Consider the following 20,248-nt stretch of genomic DNA (forward strand, 5'->3'; position numbering starts at 1 on the left):
TGTGCACATGATCCCATTTGATCTTGCAATGTTGTTCTGCACAATAAGAATGTGGCTTTCTTAAGAGGCTGTCTATCCTCCTGGTGACTTAATGCTGTTTTTAGAGAAGGAAACCTATTTTCACCAGTGTATTTGGTAGTGTGAAATGCCTGTGGCATTGCTAAACTGTCCACCTGCTGACATAATGAATTCCACAGCCATTTTCGTTTAAGAATCATTAGCTAGGGTTTGTGCACATTAATGCATCACAAGAGTAGTGAAATGTTGGATAATTACTAAACTTCTACACAGTCCATTTCTAATTGTACTTAACCAATCATGATAAAGGTGTGTGTGAGTGGAATCCAGATTGAATCCTTGGGGAAAGGAGTTGAGTTGTCCTGGACAATCTCACTACAACTGGAAACTGAGTAGAATTAACACTTGGGAATCAGGTTACCTTTCACCTTTACATCTGTAAAATAGCAGGTACTGCTGCGAGAGGGCAACCTCAGATGGCAGAAGAAATAAAATAAAATTACATCTTGTTACATGCAATATCCCACCCTCAGGACGGAAAGCATTTCAGCTGGCTACCAAAGAATGTACCAATCCTTCAAGCATGAATCAACCTAAAACATTACCTGCACTCAAGGATATGCATGGTTTTGAAACTCTCAACTCAGGGAGGTGTGCAGGTTTGTTTTATTCAGCATACTTCATGTAGAAAATTAGTGCTACTAGATGTGGTGTCCATTTTGAGATTTGGGCTCAGAGGTAACCAATAGAATGCACTTCCTGGCAGTAGCATTAGAACATGCCTACTGTTAGTCCAGAGTACTTGTAGAAAAACTAGCACCTATAAGTCATTAATAGAGAATGCTTATTTGAGAATTGCTGCAATGCATTAAACACTGATTGTTCACCTCTGGTGCAAAATCTTGCCCAGACTAATGAGAGGAAAAGCCTCTTCTGTATTCCAGCTGCAAGTGTTTGATGTGACTTTGAGCAGTCTTAACCCAGTTCGTGGTGGATGCAGGCTCATAAACACATAACTGTCCCTGACGTGGCACTAAGTTAACTGGGATGCTTGATGTGGAAATCAAAAAACATTTCCTAAATTGTAATTGAAACATTTTGGGAGCTGGTAGGACAAATTTCACCTTGCACCTAGCTCTGCTGCACCTGACTTGGGTCTGCTTGATGCTGGCACTGGAAGCTGAATGGAAAATTTTTATATTCTTCAGTAACAACATCCATCACCTTGATTGGAATATAATTTAACTTAAAGAAAAGGCCTGTCTAGTGACTCTAAGATATTGTGGAGAGTTATAAAAAGCTGTTGGGTAATCTTTTTATTCACAGTGTGGATAACACCGAGGATCCAGTTTATGAAAGTTTAGAGGAGTTCCATGTCTTTGTTTTGGCTCATGTGTTACGAAGACCGATTGTTGTTGTTGCAGACACAATGCTGAGGGATTCAGGAGGTGAAGGTTAGTTTGCTTTTTCTTTTCTCTGCAGTGGTGGGTTTTGTTTGTTTCTTTTCAAGATCATTTTCTCCAGGTGACGCAGCACCACAGCAGTGAGCAGCCAGTGGTCTGAGGTCCTGAGGAGCCTTAACCCTTGCATGGGAAGGCACCATTAAAGATTAGGCACTTCATGTGAAATAAAGTGGAGAGGCCATTAGCCCATTCTCTGTCTACTTCAAAGCTGGTAAAAAGTCTGACAACACCAGGTTTTAGTCCAACCGATTTATCTGATAGTAAACTCACAAGCTTCCGAGGGGACTCCCTCTTAGTTCTGACTCTCCATTCACCTGATGAAGAGGAGTCCCCTCGAAAGCTTGTGAGTTTACTATCAAATAAATCGGTTGGACTAAAACCTGATGTTGTCAGACTTTTTAGTGTGTTTACCCCAGTCCAATGCCGGCATATCCACATCATGACTACTTCAAAGCTGTGCAGTGGTTGGTGGAAGAGCTGAGTGATTGTCAGAATTTTGGTTGTTAAACTGTCCAAAATTGCAGTCCTCTTTCAGAACTCCGTTTTGACCAATTAAATCCATTTATTGTAACATAAAAGGGTATTAGTTGTTTAGATATGTTGCCAGTCATTGAACAAGCTCTCAACTAATTAAAACGCACATTTAAATCAAACGGATTCCAATTTGTTATTGTAATCTGTGTCCATAGTTTGTCATCTTATTTCTCCTCCTCCTTGTTCCCCCAACCTTAACCTTTTACATAATAACATCTGCTGTTCTCACCACTACATTACTATTTCATAGATTTTAAACTATTTGAAATTTTAATTGCATTGGAACTAAATAAAAGCCATTAAAGTCAATACGAGTGATGTTATTCAAGCTAATTACATAAAGTACAGATAATTTAAAACCATTATACATGCTGTTAGAACCAAGCAGCAAAGTAGACAGGAAGTTCTTCAACAAAATGGACCTCATTATTCAATTTTAGCACTTTAGGCTGTTTCCTCAGTCTGCAAATGGCCTTCAGATCTGCAATGCAGAATGCTGCAAATGCTGTGGTCAATGCACCAGTCAATCAACTATCTGAAAATATTGTAAATGTATAGGTCAGTCAGCACCTGAATAAGAGAAGTTAGGTTAAAGTGTGAGGTTGAATCCTTCATCAAAGTGCTGTAAAGAAACCTTTCTATGTTGGGTGGGCTTGTTCTGTATTTCCAACTGTCTCTGTTATTTACATGTGAACTGTTCTGATTGCTGAAGAAATATTTGTGTTTTTCTTTGTTGTTCCAGCATTTGCACCGATACCTTTTGGAGGAATTTACTTGCCTTTGGAAGTACCCCCCAACAGATGTCACTGCTCACCTTTAGTCTTAGCCTATGATCAGGCCCATTTCTCTGCACTGGTATCCATGGAACAGAATGATCAAGAAAGGGAACAAGGTATAATATTTGTATGTTTGCATCCATTTTTAACATATAGTACCAAAAGCTCAGTTGATAAGATTACAGCACAGTTTCACTGATGTAGATTGCAAACGAACTAAACGGCAAACTTTCAGAACTTTCCATTTGTAACTTTGGAAAGGTCAATCCAAGGAGACTCTTAGTTCAACACAAGGTCTTAATATTAATCCAACTTGGGCAAAGCCTGATAAGATTCAATTATTCAGTGTTAGAAACAAAGTTTCTTGTTTGAAAGAAAGTAGGAAAACGTTTTGGCTTGAGTTTGCTTTCCGGTTCAATTAGCTAGGTAACAGCATTCTCACATCTGAGACACGCGAACCATGGTGCAAGCTTTGCACTCAGAAGGAGAGGTGAAAAGTGGCCTTGCATCTGTGAAAAATGTGTTTCAAGTGCAGGAAACATTTAATGATTGAAGAAGATTGATAAGGTGCTGTACAAAAGGTTAATTCACAAGGTTAGATCACGTGGGATTAGAGGTAATTTATTAGCTTGGATAGTTGACTGACAAAAAACAGAAAACAAAGACTTGGGATAATGTGTTTTTTCTCTGGATGGCAGGAAGTAACTAATGGGATCGCAGGGTTCTGTCCTTGGGCCCCTAGCTATTTACAATCTATGTTAATGACTTGGATACTGGAATAGAAGCTCTATAACCAGATTTGCAGATGACACAAAAATAGGCGGAACAATAAGTTGCAATGAGTAAATAACTTTACAAGTGGATATGGATGGGTTAAGAGAGTGGGACAAAATGTGGCAGCTGGAATTTAACATGGATAAGTGTGGGGTCGTGCATTTTGGTCACAAAAATGGGAAGACAACTTATCTAAATGGGAAGAGACTTCGAGGTGCTTTGGTGCAGAGGGATCTGGGTGTCCTCGTTCGTGGGTCACAGAAAACTAGCATACAGGTACAGCAGATAATAAAGAAAGCGAATGGAATGTTGACATCGAAAGCTAAAGGAATAGAATATAAAGGTAAGGAAGTATTGTTCAACTATACAAGGCATTGGTGAGGCTGCACCTGGACTATTGTGCACAGTTTGGGTCCCCTTATTTGAGGAAAGATGTCGTGGCATTGGAGGCAGTTCAGAGGAGGTTCACTAGATTGATTCCAGAGATAAGGGATTTGTCGTATGAAGAGAGATTGAACAGTTTAGGCCCGTACTCTGGAATTTAGAAGAATGAGGAGAGGTCAAATTGTGATGTAGAAGATGATAAAAGATTTAGATTAAGTAGATGTGGAGGGAGGCTTCTGCTGGATGCGAAGTCATAGTCTTAGGATAAGGGGCAGCAAATTTAAAACACAGTTGAGGGGAAACTGCTTCTCCCAAAGGGTTATAAATCTGTGGAATTCGCTACCCCAAAGTGCAGTGGATGCTGGAACAGTGAGTAAATTTAAGGAGGAGTTTGACAGATTTTTAATTGGTAATGGGTTGAAGGATTACGGGACAAAGGCAGGAAGATGGGAATGAAGAACATATCAGCTATGATTGAATGGCGGAATGGACTCAATGGCCCAAATGGCCTACTTCTGCTTCTATATCTTATGAATTTATGAGATTATAGTTTTGTACTGGGTATTAAAATATTCCCAATCATATAGTTTAACAAGTGATATAAATAAAAAGAACTAACCCTTGAAATGATTACCAAATAACAGTGATGGTTTTGCGGCAGATTGAATACATGGTTTTATTTTGAACTATAAACATAGGAAGATATTGGAATTGGTAGGATCTGATTGAGAAGAAGCAAAGTGGTCCCCTGCTTACCCCATTTAGATGCTGGTGGAATTGTGGCACGTTTCCAGTGTTTCCTGTTTCTTCCGATTTCAGGAACTCCCTTTATTTCTCTTTTCTCTGTAGTTCCCTGTTACTTGGAACAGCTCAGGCTGCTGGTGCTGCCAGTTGCTATTACTGTTTGAGTAATTGGCTCTTCTCAACTTTTCTGGTCATATAGCTTTCGTTAGTCTGGGTTCAAGCAGCGGAATAGAATTATTCACTTGTGTGGATGCCTGAATGATGTAATATTTTCAGATGCCAGCTGGGACACTACTTTCTTTCTCTTTCTCTCCCTCTCTCTGTCAAGTCCAACACTGCAGATGTGTTTACGTCTGCCCTCTGCATTCCAAAAAATATATGATTCACTCACCTCAGAGTTGTAATATTTAAAACAACGCCATTGTCAGTCATCTTCCTCTAGCTTTGAACCTGAACTGAATAGAGGGCTGCCATGGAGAAAAGGGTTTATGTTGTAACTGGGCCAATTCTTTTTGCCACAGAATAACTACATTTTTTTTTGATGGAGTGTAATTGGAATAAAAAATTTTGTATGATATAATTAGCAATAAGGAAAGTGAAGACCAGCCAATTCGAAAAGAACAAGCAGAGACCTAACCAGTGGCAAAGATGGGAATTGACAAATGGACTTCATGATCGTGGCTTTCACAGAATCAGGGTATTACAGTGCAGAAGAGGCCCTTTGGCCCATCGAGTCTGCACCGACGCATGAAATGCCCACCTATTCCCACTTGCCAGCACTTGGTGTGCCAAGTATTCATCCAGGTACTTTTTAAAAGATGTGAGGCATCCTGCGTTCCCCCCCCCCGGGCAGCGCATTCCAGACTGTCACCACCCTCTGAGTAAAACAGTTTCTCCTGAAATCAGCCCCCCCCCCCCCCCCAACAAAACCTCCCACCCGTCACTTTTAACTTGTGTCCCCTCATGACTGACCCTTCAACTAAGGGGAACAGCTGCTCCCTTATCCACCCTGTCTATTCAATATTCGATTGTATTGGAGTTTGTGTAAGATTAAAATATTTCATTTACCCTCCAGTCTATTGTGGGTTTTTTTTAAACATTTGGAAAATCTGTTTTAATGGAAATTCCAGTCAAGCTCCAATTTCAGCCACAAAAAGGATAAAATTGTGGAAACCCTCGCCAGAGAGTTTATTTATCATTTAGAATGATCTAGTGTCTGCTGCCATCTGCTGCTGAAGCTTAGATATTTCTAATGTTCTGCGTTCTGCTGGCCTGCCTGCCTATTGAGCTGTTCGTCTTAGTTTGAAGATAAAAGCAGTAAATTAATCAACTTCTATAGTTAAGTTTCTCATTTATTTAAATCGGTGGGTAGCAGAGTCTAGTTGCAGATTTCACAACATGGCTGCAATGAAATTCTATTCTGCTGCTTTACGGCTGAAAGCAGTAATATTGTGTCTCCAGTTTTGCTGCTCAAGTGAGGAATATTTCAGCTGGTACACATGCTGTTATCACCATGGGGCACTGCACTCCTTTCTCTCGATATAGTAAGAGTCAAGTAATTATTTTAGAACATAAATTGCCTTATCGCTGTCCTTAATATCATTGTATTGTTTTCTCCTCCAGTGCTTTTATTACTGGGTATTCCAGTGCAAAATGCCGATCAGGAATTTATTCCAAGCGCTCATCAGGCAGATATAAAAAGCAAGGGTGTTCTGTGACCTGACCAATGCTTATTCCCCAGCCAACATCACTAAAACATGAGGCCATGATCACATTGTGGGAGCTAGCTGTGCACAAATCGACTGCTGCACTTCTTTCAGTGACTGCATCTCACAAATACCTCATTGACTCCAAGTGATGGGAGATTGTGAAGCTGTGAAAGGTGCTATATAAGTGATTTATTTTTCTCATTGACTTCACTTACACAATGAGATTGGTACACCTACATAGTGGAGGAATCTACTCCAGGAAGCTCAACATGGACAGTTGCAGTTCTCTTTTGAAACATTTGCAGTAAATAATCTAACAAAGGATAGAACTGAAATACAAATCCGATCAGTTAGTATCTGGAAAGAAAAAAGCCAAGTCAACATTTTATATGGCTGCTTCCTCAACTGTCTTTTTCTCTCTACAGAAGTTGACTGACTTTCTACGTGTTAGTAGTATGTTGTTTTCTACTTGTTACTGCGGTTCTGCTTTTGTGCAGTTTAATCTCATTTGCAATGAATGCTAAGTCTCCTGTTTGTACAGATACTTGACTGGTAGTCTGCGGAGGAAAGAAAGCTTGCTCACCTTAATTTTGCACCTGTCTGTAGAAGCCAAGGCTGTTTATCTGAGCATGAGATTAATGGATGTGGTGTTGCTGGGTGATTGGGTTTGGAGTCCTACAAATGATTCTGGATATGGCAAACTTCTGACTTTGTCCATATTCCCACCTGTGAAGGAAGCAGCTTAGTTTCTGCTCTGTTTTCACATTAAAAGGAAGAAATTGACGTGCAGCTTAATGCAAGGCACGCTATCATGAAACTATTTACACATTCCTTTGACACAGATTTGAAAGCAAGTTATATGCTGCACTATCAACATGGTAGCCATGACAAGACACAGAGATGAATGCATTCAAAAACTATCAGTTTCACAATTGTAACGTTAATAGTCCTCTGAGATTTGCAAAGGAAAATGTATTTTTGAATTCACAATGACTGATCTTATCTTAGGTTTGAAGAGAATTGACTAATCTCGAAAATTAGCAGTTTTATTCCATTGTGCTGATATTTTGTCATTTAGCTGCAATTCCCTTGACTGACTCTGAACACAAACTGCTGCCTTTGCATTTTGCAATGGATCCCAAGAAAGACTGGGAATGGGGAAAGGATGACAATGACAACACCAAATTGGCCAAGTGAGTGGATTTGATTTTGTACAATAATTTCAGAACATGATGCTTTGGCCTTTGAGGGAAAACAAATCCTACGTACACAATGTATAGAATTGAAGCCTGCAGTTCAATAGTGTGTGCATGAATTACTTCATAAGGAGTAAATTTTCAATTGCAAGTTGTTGATTCTGGCTTTCAGCTTCACCTGATAATTTTGCAAATTTGAGGGTATAAAACATTGAATAATTTTGTTTCATGTCATTTCACAACTGGGAATGTTAGACTTGTCACTGATGGGAGCTTTCCTTTCGAGCTTGGTTCATTTGCTTTTGGTGTGAATGTTTTGTCACTGTGCATTCTTTTCTTCTAGTTTAATCCTTTCCCTGGAAGCTAAGCTTCACCTCCTGCACAGCTATATGAATGTATCCTGGATTTGTATTCCTGCTGAAACAAGGGTAAAGTATTTCTCACTTTTTAAAATGGCAGGGACAGATAATTTTGCTTTGATTTATTTGGAGCATAGAACATTTCTTTTTGGAATAGAAATTTAACCAATTCACATGAAAAATGTTTTCAAATTACTCTGAGCAATATTGTGGTGAAAACATGTAATGCATTCATTGCATACAACCTGCAATTTTTATGACTGTATTACCCTGTTTATTTTCAGTACTTCCATAGAGTGAATGAAACAGCTTGTTATGTTTGAATTTAGTATTGTAACATCTTATGCGTTGAGATTTCCAGGCTGTTCGTTTTTAATGCTACTTAAATGATTTTATTGCTGTTAGTGATTTGCTGAGTGAACATTGTAGTCATGTGGTGACATCTTACAAAAAAAAGGCAAAGTATTGATTCCAGCCTGATAAACTGTGTTGGCTGCCAACGGCACCAGCATGTTTCTGGTCCAAATTGCTCCACTCATTAGTATTAATTTTTATTTCCATGCTGCTCTGTCATTGTGTTCCCTCTGATTCGCCTGTCATCTAAGGACTTAATTGCAGGAAGCACTGGGAGCTTCATATAAACTGCTCCCCTTGTTCCACAGCGACTGCAGGAGATGTCTGCAACATGGTGTGGGGCTTCGACAGCACCGTGCAGGCACAGGTTCCAACACACACACACACACACATACACATACACATACACACACACACACACACACACACACACACACATATATACACACACACACACACACACACACACACACAAACACACGCACCTCTTTCAGGCCAAAGGGTGTGGAAGTCAGCAGGCCGCCTCAGCCTCAGTTGTGGATCCTGGGGAGACACCAAGATGTAGTTGAAGGGTGAGGAAGATTAAGAAACCATAGGCAGTTAGTGGGCACAGATGGATATAAACTGTTGCAGTAAGTTCACCATTTTGTTCATCACTAAATTTCACTTTGTTTACTGACAGAACTTCCCCTTCTGTTCAAGCCACCAAGCTAGGGGGAACCACTGGGCTCACCCAGATCCTTCTCCCTGTGGAGTGTGAGAATGGCAGTGCTATAATCCCTCCTGTCCTTTTGCCAGCCCCCATCAAGGAAGGGCTCGCTGAGTTATGATAGGGACAGGAATCCAGGAAGGATGACACAGGAAGTGTTCCTGTGTCCCTTCAGGGCAAGGGGTGCCCCAACATGAAGGGTAGCGAAGGCCTTTAAGTGACCCCTCTCCCCAAAGTGGTGATTCGCGATCCCTGACCCTGAGTTGAACATATCTATGTCCACCTCTCCAGTGTCCCCTGAACAGTGCAGAGCATGGAGGATGCTGGCTGTCTGAGCACTCACCACCAGAACCCTGTCCTCGGAGGTGAAGGTTCCAGCTTGATGCTTCCGTTTGCCTGCTGTAAATGGTGGCAGCATGACATCACGTAGACACAGGCTGAAAATTCTGTGTGGTCTCAATATCCAGCGAGAGTGCTCACTAATAACATGCTAATGTATTAAACTGAACACAGTGTGTTTCAGGTACTCCATCAGCAAGGGGCCTGTAAGATTGGAACTTGGAAACTGACCGGTGCGAACTGTGCTCTCTGGATTTTGAGCATGAGCTGCCATTCTTACAGAACGAGAGTGTGGGCTCAAACTCACCCCCATAAACTTTCACTTCCCATCCTATTGTTACAAAGCCAATTTTTGTTTAAAACAAATATAATCTGGCTGCAGCAGTTATTTGCTAATGTAAAAGAAAGTTGGCAGTCTTATCTTTTCTGGTGGCCCAGTGGCTAATGACATTTCACAATGCAGAACTGAGGCATAGAGAACAGGAAGATCTCATGTTCAGGTGACCTGCATGTACTGAGCCAGATCATTCAAGAAGCAGTTGCAATTCCACAATTAGCCTCAAAATGTGAAGCCTTCCATTGTTTGCTGGAGCAGACGAGTGAGGGAGCAGAGAGTCAGATAAGAAATTACCTGTTAAAAACCTCTTTAAATAAGTTTAAAGCACTTTCGTAGTAAGAACTTACCTTGTAGAACTGTTTAAATCATTTAAAAGCATTTTTACGGGCTTTTTGTATTTACCGCTTTAAGAATTCTAAGGGAGTGGATAGCAGGGATTTGTGGGTCAGCAGGCTTTAAAACAGCGCCAGGTTTAAAAGGAGGCCTGGTGTAGACAGCGGGCAGCGGAGTGAGAGGGAAGCAGAGTGAGCTATTAGGGCTTAGGATCAAAGGGCTGGGGAGAAAAAGGGCCAGGTAAGTTTGTGTGGAAACTTTCAATACTACTACAGTGAATAATGGAGGGGCATGTGATGTGTTGTTTCTGTATGATGTGGGAGCTGGTGGACCCCAGGGTCCTTCCATGTGACCATGTCTGCAGTAAGTGCAGGTTGCTGGAGGAGCTCCAGCTCAAGGTAGATGAGCTGGCTTCTGAGCTTCAGACACTGAGGCTCATCAGGGGGAGAGAGGGTGCCATTGTCAATGGGGTGCAAGAGATATCCTCCACCGCCGCCACCACCCCCCCCCCGGACTGGCTAACGCTAAGGGTCAGGAACAAGGGGGGGCTGCTGAGAGGCGGATGGAGGGTGGGGACCGGGGGAAGGAGGGTGGGGAGTGGATGCCTCAGTCTCTCAATCTGCATAACAGGTTTGAGGTTCTTGCTTCCAGTCTGGACGAGAACGAGGGAGGTGAGGTTGGTGAGCAAACTGCACACAGTACAGTGCTGCAGACGCAGGATGTAGGCAAAGAGAAGGTGATAAGGAACGTAGTCGTAATTGGGGATAGTGGGGTTAAGGGTATTGACACTGTCCTGTGTCACAATGACAAAGTGCACAGAAGGGTGTGTTGCCTGCCTGGTGCTCGGGTCCAGGATGTCACATCCAGGCTGCAGAGGAACCTGGAGTGGGAGGGTGAGAATCCGGTCGTTGTAGTACATGTGGGTGCCAACAACGTAGGCAAAATGCAAACTGAGGATCTGGAGAGGGAGTATGAAAAGCTGGGAATGGAATTAAAAAGTAGAACCGACAAGGTGGTTATCTCTGGATTACTACCTGAACCGTGTGCAGATGGGCGTAGGGTTGATAAGATTAAGGAAGTGAATGGGTGGCTCAGGGATTGGTGTGGGAGGAATGAGTTTGAATTTATGGGGCATTGGCATCAGTATTGGGGTAGGTGGGACCTGTTCGGGTGGGGTAGGGTTGGTCTGAACCGTGCTGGGACCAGAGTCCTGGCGAATCGTGTAAATAGGACTGTAGGAAAGGGAGTAAGGGACGTGAGTATGGTTGGTGGCGTTCTGGCAAATAAGGTCTAGGTGAAGGCTGGGATGAAGGCACTTTATCTAAATGCATGAAGCATTCGGAATAAAGTGGATGAGCTGGTGGCGCAGATTAGCGCAAATGGATATGATCTGGTGGCCATTACAGAGACATGGCTGCAAGGTGACAGGGACTGGGAGCTGAATGTCCAGGGGTATCAAGTGTTTAGGAAGGATAGGCGGGAGGAAAAAGGGGGGATCGTAGCTCTGCTGATTAAGGATAGCATCAGGGTGGTAGCAAGGGATGATATAGGAACCAAAGAGCAGAAAGTGGAATCGTTGTGGGTGGAGATTAGGAACAGCAAAGGGAGGAAGACGCTGGTGGGTGTTGACTATAGGCCCCCAAATAATGATCTGGAGGTGGGGGCGGGCTGTTAACGCGCAAATAAGTGTGGCGTGCAGGAATGGAACGGCGATAATTATGGGGGATTTCAATCTACATATTGATTGGTTGACCCATGTTGGACGCGTTGGGCTTGAGGAGGAGTTCTTGGAATGCTGCCGGGATAGTTTCCTTGAACAGTGTGTGTTGGAGCCGACGAGGGAGCGAGCTATCTTGGATCTGGTGTTATGTAATGAGGTGGGTAGAATTAGGGACCTTGCGGTGAAGGATCCTCTTGGGGAGAGTGATCATTGTATGGTGGAGTTTCTGGTGCAGATGGAGGAGGAGAAAATGGGTTCCCGGACACGCATCCTTTGTTTGAATAGAGGGGAGTATGGTAGGATGAGAGAAGAATTGGCAAATGTTGACTTGGGGAGCGCGTTGGAAGGTAGGTCTGCTGAGGAGCAGTGGAGGATCTTTAAGGAGATCTTTCTTGGTTCTCAGCAGAAATTTATTCCGATGGTTAAAAAGGACCGTAGGAGGAGAGGTAATAAGCCGTGGATAACGAAGGAGGTGAAGGAAAGTGTTAAATTAAAAGCGGATGCGTTTAGAGTAGCTAAGAGTAGTGGGCGAGAAGAGGATTGGGAGAGGTTTAAATGTCAACAAAGATTGATAAAGAAGTTGATAAAGAAGGGTAGGATAAACTATGAAGCTGGGCTAGCGCTTAATATAAAAAAGGATAGCAAGAGTTTTTATAAATATATAAAAAGGAGGAGACTGGCTAGGGTGAACGTTGGTCCCTTAGAGGTTGAGAGGGGGGACTTAGTGGTAGGGGATGGGGAAATGGCTGACGTCTTGAATAACTTTTTTGTTTCGGTCTTCATGGAGGAGGACGTGAATAATTTGCCGGGTGTTAGCGATGGAAAGATGGTAGGAGTGGAGGGCCTGAATGACATTATTGTTACTAGAGAGGCGGTGCTTGACAGACTGGAGGGACTGATTGTGGACAAGTCCCCAGGACCGGATGGAATGCATCTGAGGGTTCTGAAAGAAATGGCGGAGGTGATAGTGGATGCCTTGGTGGTTATTTTCTAAATGTCGCTGGACTCTGGGGAAGTGCCGGAAGATTGGAAAACGGCTAATGTTACGCCGTTGTTTAAGAAGGGTGGCAGGCAAAAGGCAGGGAATTATAGGCCAGTTAGTTTAACGTCTGTTGTAGGTAAAAGGTTAGAATCCGTCATCAAGGAGGAAATAGCGAGGCATCTTGAGGAGAATTGCTTGATAGAGCAGACGCAGCACGGTTTTGTTAAGGGGAAGTCGTGTCTGACAAATTTACTGGAGTTCTATGAGGATGTGTCTAGGGCGGTGGATAGAGGAGAGCCGGTGGATGTGGTCTTTCTTGATTTTCAGAAGGCGTTTGACAAGGTACCCCACAAGAGGTTATTGCAGAAGGTCAGGAGACATGGAGTTGGGGGTAGGGTGTTAGCGTGGATAGAGGATTGGTTGTCAAATAGGAGGCAGAGAGTGGGGGTCAATGGGTGCTATTCGGATTGGCGGTTGGTGACTAGTGGAGTGCCCCAGGGGTCAGTGCTGGGGCCTCAGCTATTTACCATTTATATAGATGATCTGGAGGAGGGAGCCAAGTGTATGGTGTCGAAATTTGCTGATGACACCAAGATTGGTGGAACGGCAAATTGCGCGGAGGGTGTGGAGAGTCTGCAGAAGGATCTAGATAGGCTGGACGAATGGGCCAGGAACTGGCAAATGGAATTTAATGTTGGCAAGTGCGAGGTGGTCCACTTTGGTAGGAATAATGGTAGGAAGGACTATTACTTACGTGGCGAAAAACTGCAGCAGGCGATGGTGCAGAGGGACCTCGGGGTCCTTGTGCATGAGTCGCAAAAACCCAGCCTACAGGTGCAGCAGGTGGTCAGGAAGTCTAATGGGATGCTGGCCTTCATAGCAAGGGGGATTGAATATAAAAGTAGGGAGGTCTTGCTGTGGCTGTATAGGGCATTGGTGAGGCTGCAGCTGGAGTACTGTGTGCAGTTTTGGTCGCCGCACTTACGCAAGGATATTTTGGCCTTGGAGGGAGTGCAGAGGAGGTTCACTAGGCTGATGCCGGAGTTGAGGGGGTTGAGCTATGAGGAGAGGCTGAATAAACTAGGCTTGTACTCGTTAGAGTTTAGAAGAATGAGGGGAGATCTCATTGAGACGTATAAGGTGATGAATGGGATGGATAGGATAGAGGTGGAGAGACTCTTCCCACTCAGAAAGGATAGTAGGACTAGGGGGCATAGCCTCAAGATAAAGGGGGGGTGGTTTAGAACGGAGTTGAGGAGGAACTTCTTCACTCAAAGGGTGGTGAATCTCTGGAATTCTCTGCCCGTTGAAGTGGTGGAGGCTGCCTCGCTAAATATTTTTAAGACGCGGGTTGATGGGTTTTTGATAAGAGAGGGGATTAAGGGTTATGGGGAGAGGGTGGGAATGTGGAACTGAGCCACGACAGATCAGCCATGATCTTATTGAATGGCGGGGCAGGCTCGAAGGGCTAGATGGCCTACTCCTGCTCCTATTTCTTATGTTCTTATGTAAATCCTTGGACTATAAGAAGTGATGTCAGTAGCTTCTGCTGCTATTTATTAACTGGCGGCTTCTATCAAACAATGTGTAGATGCCAGATCACAGTCATCTTGTGGTAAAATATTCTACTAGCACTTAGTGTCTAAGCTTAAACACACACTGGCAATTGGAGTAAAATGTTGGATGGCAATGGGTAATATTAACAAATCTTGTGTAAATCGTGGGACAAAACTAATCTGGTCATAATATTCGTTATTTTTCGAATTAGTTTTGTTAATGGTGTGGTTTTGTTTAGGTTATTTATGAATTGTTTGTACTCACAGGCACCTTTGGCCCAGCCAGAATCACCGACAGCGTCAGTTGGGGAGGATGTCCATTCGCTGTCTGACTCCGAGTCAGACAGAGACAGCATCTGCAGCAACTCTAACCTGAATGGGAACAAAAACCAGAAGGAAAAAGATAAAGGAGATAAACAAAAGAAGGACAAGGAAAAGAATAGGACTGATTCTGTTGCAAACAAACTGGGGAGCCTTAGCAAAACCCTGGGGATTAAAATAAAGAAGAACATGGGAGGACTAGGAGGACTGGTACATGGAAAGATTAGTAGAGGAAACTCCAGCAATGGGCGGAATGGAGAGAATGTGGAGAAAGTCAAGAAAAAAGAATCCACTAGATCTAATAAAGGAAGTAAGGAAGAGTCATCACAATCTGCAAGTTCATCTCCTACTGACAAGTCAAATGTCTCTGCTAAATCTCCAGTCGAGAAACAAAGTGACCAGTGGAAGTACAGCACTGATGTCAAACTCAGCCTCAATATACTGAGAGCTGCTATGCAAGGAGAGAGAAAGTTCATTTTTGCCGGTCTTCTGTTGACTAGCCATAGGCACCAATTTCACGAGGAGATGATTAATTATTACTTGACCACTGCTCAGGAGCGTTTCAATGCAGAACAGGAGCAAAAACGTAAAGAGGCAGAGAAAAAAGCTTCCAGTAACTCCACATGTAAAAAGGTGGAACACGAACCATCTCAGAGAAGCAAGATAGAACCAAATTCTCAGGAGGACACTCTTCAAGGCTCTCCTCAAAGCCATACGGGTCAGCTGGGCTCAAAATCACAGGGAAGGAGTGACCAGACAAAAGAGACCAATTCACCACACACCAGTGAAATTCCTAAAGCTGGCACTCTCACCTCAGCCCACTTCACCCATACGCCAGCTTTGCTGCGACATGTCATCCACGTGTCTGAGGTGAAACCTCAGTCATTGAGCTACCAAGTTGACAATCAGCCACCCATCATCAGCTCCTTGAAATCATGCGCAACATACCCGCAGCATAATCGCTCGCTGTCTTATCAAAGTTACTGCCCTGTGGGCCTTTCAGGCTTCCCCACTGTGGAAACCATGGAGCCTCTGAAGTGTTTGTTACCCCCTGAACACAAAAGTCACACATATACCAATGGGTTTGGTACAGGTGATGTTAGTGACTATTTGGAATATGCAGATGATGACGTTTCTTCTGTATGGCAGAGTGGTGAGAAAGCCAAAGGGCGAAGCATGGCAGCTCCTCCCTATTCCCTACAACAAAATCGATGCAAACAGCACAACTGCCCCTTCTATGGCCGTCCAGAGACAGAATTTTACTGCTCCTACTGCTACAAAGAGGAGCTCAAACGCAGGGAAAGAGGAAACAAGTCTATTTGATTGAAAGTTTTGTTCCAGTTTTTCCATATTAACCAAGTCCATAATTAGAAATATTTTGATGGAGCAATTTAATAAGTAGAGCAACCATTTATAAGTCTTTAAATTAGAGAAGAAAGTCTGTTCATTACATTTCGAGAGTCCTCGAATTGTGCTGCAGTCATATCTATTAGAACTTATTCCAACTTCTATTCAAAATAAATGCTCCAGCTCCTAATTCCTGCTCAGTATCCTGGGGCAATGTGAGACCTTTTCATGTTGTTAATCCATGGACTGTTACCAAATAGCTGATTATATTCCTACATTTTTTTTTTAATTACACTACAGCAAAATAAATGCCAGGAGATGATTTGCACATTAGTTACCAATGTAAAGGTGATATGGTGACATAGAGCAGAAAATAACCATTTATTTATGTGTTTGTGAACTAGAAGATGCATTCTGACCGGAATTTACAAGCAAAAGTTAAAAATTGTAATATAGAAATTATTTTTATATTATTTTCACAAATGTGCTGCAAAGCAATATTTTGCGCTTTTTATTAAAATAAAACACAGTTGCCACTTTAATAGATGATTTAATTGCAGAAACTTTTAATTAGAGGCCTACGATAGAGCTTTGTAATGTGTGTTTATAAGCTCCAGTGGACTTGAGGAGTGGCTCGCGCGTTCATACATTTTGTACTTTGTAAATTTTATTTGAGAAATGGGTTTTTCTGAAACTTGCTTCCAATGTTTTGACATGGCCTCAAACCTTGGTTGTGCTGTTAAACATCTGTTGCACCATTTTGCAGTGACTGCAGTCATTTGCTCTGCTATTTCAGCCAAGAATTTCTCAAATGGACTGCATTCTGATCTATCTATCTGTGCATCTCTGGTGTGAATCTGTCACACTGTAGGCATCACACTTTGTCACAAATGCAAAGCAATTGTAGAAAAGTGAAAGAAAACCAGTTTGCTGGGTTCTTCTGACCTGGACCCAGAACTTTACAAGCAGACTCACTTGGCCTGTGATTGATGTCAAAAATTCACAAGCAGTTGCAACTGCCTGAATTTGTCTTTTCATACCATCTACCAACAGGGAATATTAGAGCAGTGGCCTTACAGGGACAGATTAGGTTAGTAGCTAAACATTGCAATAATGTTCCAGATGTAGACTTCCTGTGAACGTGCAATGGGATGCCATAGTGTCTACTAGCCTTCTTTGAATAACGTAAGACAGACTATTTCTGTGCAGCTTTTATTTTCAATGATTTTGTGTTTTCTGATTTGATATCAAATAAAAGCTCATGGGAATATTTCCTTCTGTAATAATCTTAGCACTATGCACACAATGACAAAAGCAAAAATGAAGGGAAGGGGTTCCTGAGCAGGTCAGGTATCATTTCTGGAGCAAGAAACTGAGTTATGTTTCAGTTTAATCACCTTTCATCAGTCTGTTTCTCTCTCCAGTATGCCTGACCTGCGAGTATTTCCAACATTTTCTGGTTTTATTACAGAATTCCAGCATCCAAACATTTTACTTTTGCGTAGATGGGGATTCTCTTGGCTCTTTCTCATGTAAGTTTCCCACTTGGCAATGTTAGAGTCAAGGGTTGACTTTCACTGTCCATTTAATTCACTACAAAACGCAGTGGAGAACACAAATACCGGTGAACCCAGGTGCATGCCTTCACGGAAATTCTTTATTAACCTTGCTGTTTATATTACTGAATGGCTTGGCTCTTCCAATTTACATTCATACAGGAAATCAGCCACACTGCAGAAAGAGTACATTTATATTCAGTTGTGGGATAAGATGTCTTTTCTTGTTTATCCAGGAATGTTGGAGAATACTTTTAGGAAAGATGAGTAATAACTAAGTTCCAAACTTTCTAATGTCACCTGAGAGAGGGAGGGAGAAGGTGGAGTCTCCCCAGGAAATTTAAGAAGAGAATTTGGTTTTTTAATATTTACCTATTATTTTGAACTTTTAGGGTTGAGAAAAGAATTTTGACACCGAAACCTTAAAAGTACAAAACCAGAAAGAATGAGAAATTTACTTTTAACTGTATTTTCTGAACAAAAACTAGTTTGCGAACAACTGGCATTTCAATAAATGATAAATTATTTGACTTGTGGAGAAAACCAGTGAGCTCAGGAAACTTGATCATTTGAAATATTGTACAATGTACTAACTTTTGTTTAACTGTGATTATTCCTGGATTTCTTTTTCTTCTATGATCATTCTAAGATTATCAAAATGGTGAGAAGCCCAAGAAGCTTATTTACAAGTTTACCAACAAATTGCTGAAACTTAATGCAAAGACCTGATCTCTGGTATATGTCTGTGTTAAAATAAATGATCAGTTGAGGCTAATGTGATAGGTGCTGTTATCAGATAGGATATTCAATGGGAGACATACTATCTTCCTTGTTTGATCATGGTATTCTGCATTGTTTTAAATGTTTATCACCCAACTTGCACTGAAAAAATTAAAACCCATGTTATTCTGACTTCCTGCATCGAACTGTTTGTTTTCTGTATCTTTCTAGAATTGAGATTTTTTCAAGTGAAGTTTGCTAATCAGATATCTCATAAACTTAAACATTCTATTGGAAATCACTAATGCATTCTACTACCTCAGTGAGATTAGCACCAACTGGGCAGCTACTATTGGCCATAATGCCTTAGGGCTAGAGAGCAACAATCATTCTCCTTGTAAGGTACAGGTGAAAATCAGGTAAGAACAGGATTGCTGTGGTATTATGATCAGGAACCTGCTGATGAAATGTAAATGTCACCATAGTCCATGAGGACCATAGGCTGCTCTCTTTAAGAAAGAGATGACTAGTGGTGATTTAGCCTTAGTGTCACCACAACTCAGGTGAGGGGAAAAGTTCATAAGGCAAGCCGTCATGTATAACCTCAGCTGGTGCGTGTATTGAACCCATGCTCTTGCCATTGCTTTGCATCACAAACCAGCCATCCAGCCAACTGCGCTAACCTGCTGATAGTCAGCATCCAGGCAAACACACAATGTGCTCAAGCCTATTGAGAAACCATATCCAGCAGCAGACAATGGGATGAGGGAAGGAAAAGGCACTAACCTGTTTTACAGTTGGAATATTTTGTTACTTCCAACTATGTTTGGCTCTAAGCACTTGAGCGTTTTGTAACAAACCCATAATGTTTTAGCTTTTTACCTGGTGGTTAGCTGAATTTTTTCAGGTTAAGGGGGAAAAAAAAGCAATAAATTAATTTCCTTCACCACCAACAGACCGGCAGCAGCATGTACCATCTACGTAATGCTAGAAAGTGTCAGAAAAGATTTATTAGGATGCTGCTGGGATGTGATGGTTTGAGTTATAAGGAAAAGGTCAGATACTGGAACCTTTTTCCCTGGAGCAAAGAAGGCTAGGTGTGATCTTATAGAGGTCTATAAAATAATAAGGGCATAGATCAACTAGCTAGTCAATGCCTTTTCCTAAAGGTAGGGGAGTCTAAAACTAGAGGGCATAGGTTTAAGATGTGAGGGGAGAGATACAAAATGGTCCAGAGGGGCAATTTTTTCACACAGAGGGTGATGAGTGTCTGGAACAAGCTGCCAGAGGTGTCATAGAGGCAGGTACGATTTTGTCTTTTAAAAAGCATTTAACCAGTTACATGGGTATCAAGAGACATGGGACAAATGCAGGCAATTAGGATTAGCTTAATGATCAAAAAAGGGGTGGCATAGCCAAGGTGGGCGAATGGCCTGTTTCCATGCTGTAAACCTCTATGATGCGCTGCAGGAACTAGGGATGGGCAATAAATACTGGCCTACCAGTGAAGTCCGCATCCCATAAATGAATGTTTAAAAAGTGCATCACTTCAATCTTTAGTAACTGCCAAGTCGCTCAACAAAACTGTTAGTTAACATTCAGATTTTAAATTTGTTGATTTATCCATTCATTTATCTCATTTTAAGGTGTATGTCAGTGTTGGGGATTGGAACACTTGCCCCTGGCCCCCTCTAAATCCAGAATCAGCACCAAGCAGCCTCAGGTCAGGTAGGGCCTATTTATACTGCAGAATTGCGTTGTGCATTCAGTTTTTCAGCTATTATGTTTCTGTGGAATTTCCCTCGACTTTAATATAAATGTGGCAGTTGATACAGCATTAGTATTTTAGGAATATGAGCAAGATTTTAAGTTGTTCTTAACTCTTTTATTTGCAGAGAGGTAGATCTGCAATACAGATTTTCAAAGATGGACCTTTTGTTTTAAAAAAGTTGGGTGATATTTATTTCTAAAACTTTTAATTCTGTAAAATGGATATGAGCCCATGGTGATTTTCCCA

At 42.0% G+C, this 20,248-nt stretch overlaps 1 protein-coding gene across 7 annotated transcripts in view; it reads left to right on the top strand.

Annotated features, from left to right (window-relative positions):
- The window catches only part of otud7a (OTU deubiquitinase 7A), a 147,924-nt gene extending 129,517 nt beyond the window's left edge, over positions 1-18,407 (top strand). For all 7 annotated transcript variants that reach the window (XM_080216085.1, XM_080216084.1, XM_080216089.1 and 4 more), the window contains 5 exons: positions 1,345-1,472; positions 2,758-2,907; positions 7,481-7,595; positions 7,942-8,026; positions 14,555-18,407. In XM_080216085.1, the coding sequence (XP_080072211.1) occupies positions 1,345-1,472; positions 2,758-2,907; positions 7,481-7,595; positions 7,942-8,026; positions 14,555-15,931 (1,855 nt within the window). In that variant the 3' untranslated portion in view covers positions 15,932-18,407. The remainder of the gene's footprint in view (positions 1-1,344; positions 1,473-2,757; positions 2,908-7,480; positions 7,596-7,941; positions 8,027-14,554) is intronic.
- The last annotated feature ends 1,841 nt before the right edge of the window (positions 18,408-20,248 follow it).

This window comes from Carcharhinus amblyrhynchos, chromosome 32 (assembly GCF_965287045.1).
Source record: "Carcharhinus amblyrhynchos chromosome 32, sCarAmb.v2.hapA, whole genome shotgun sequence".
In the NCBI taxonomy this organism is placed as follows: domain Eukaryota; kingdom Metazoa; phylum Chordata; class Chondrichthyes; order Carcharhiniformes; family Carcharhinidae; genus Carcharhinus; species Carcharhinus amblyrhynchos.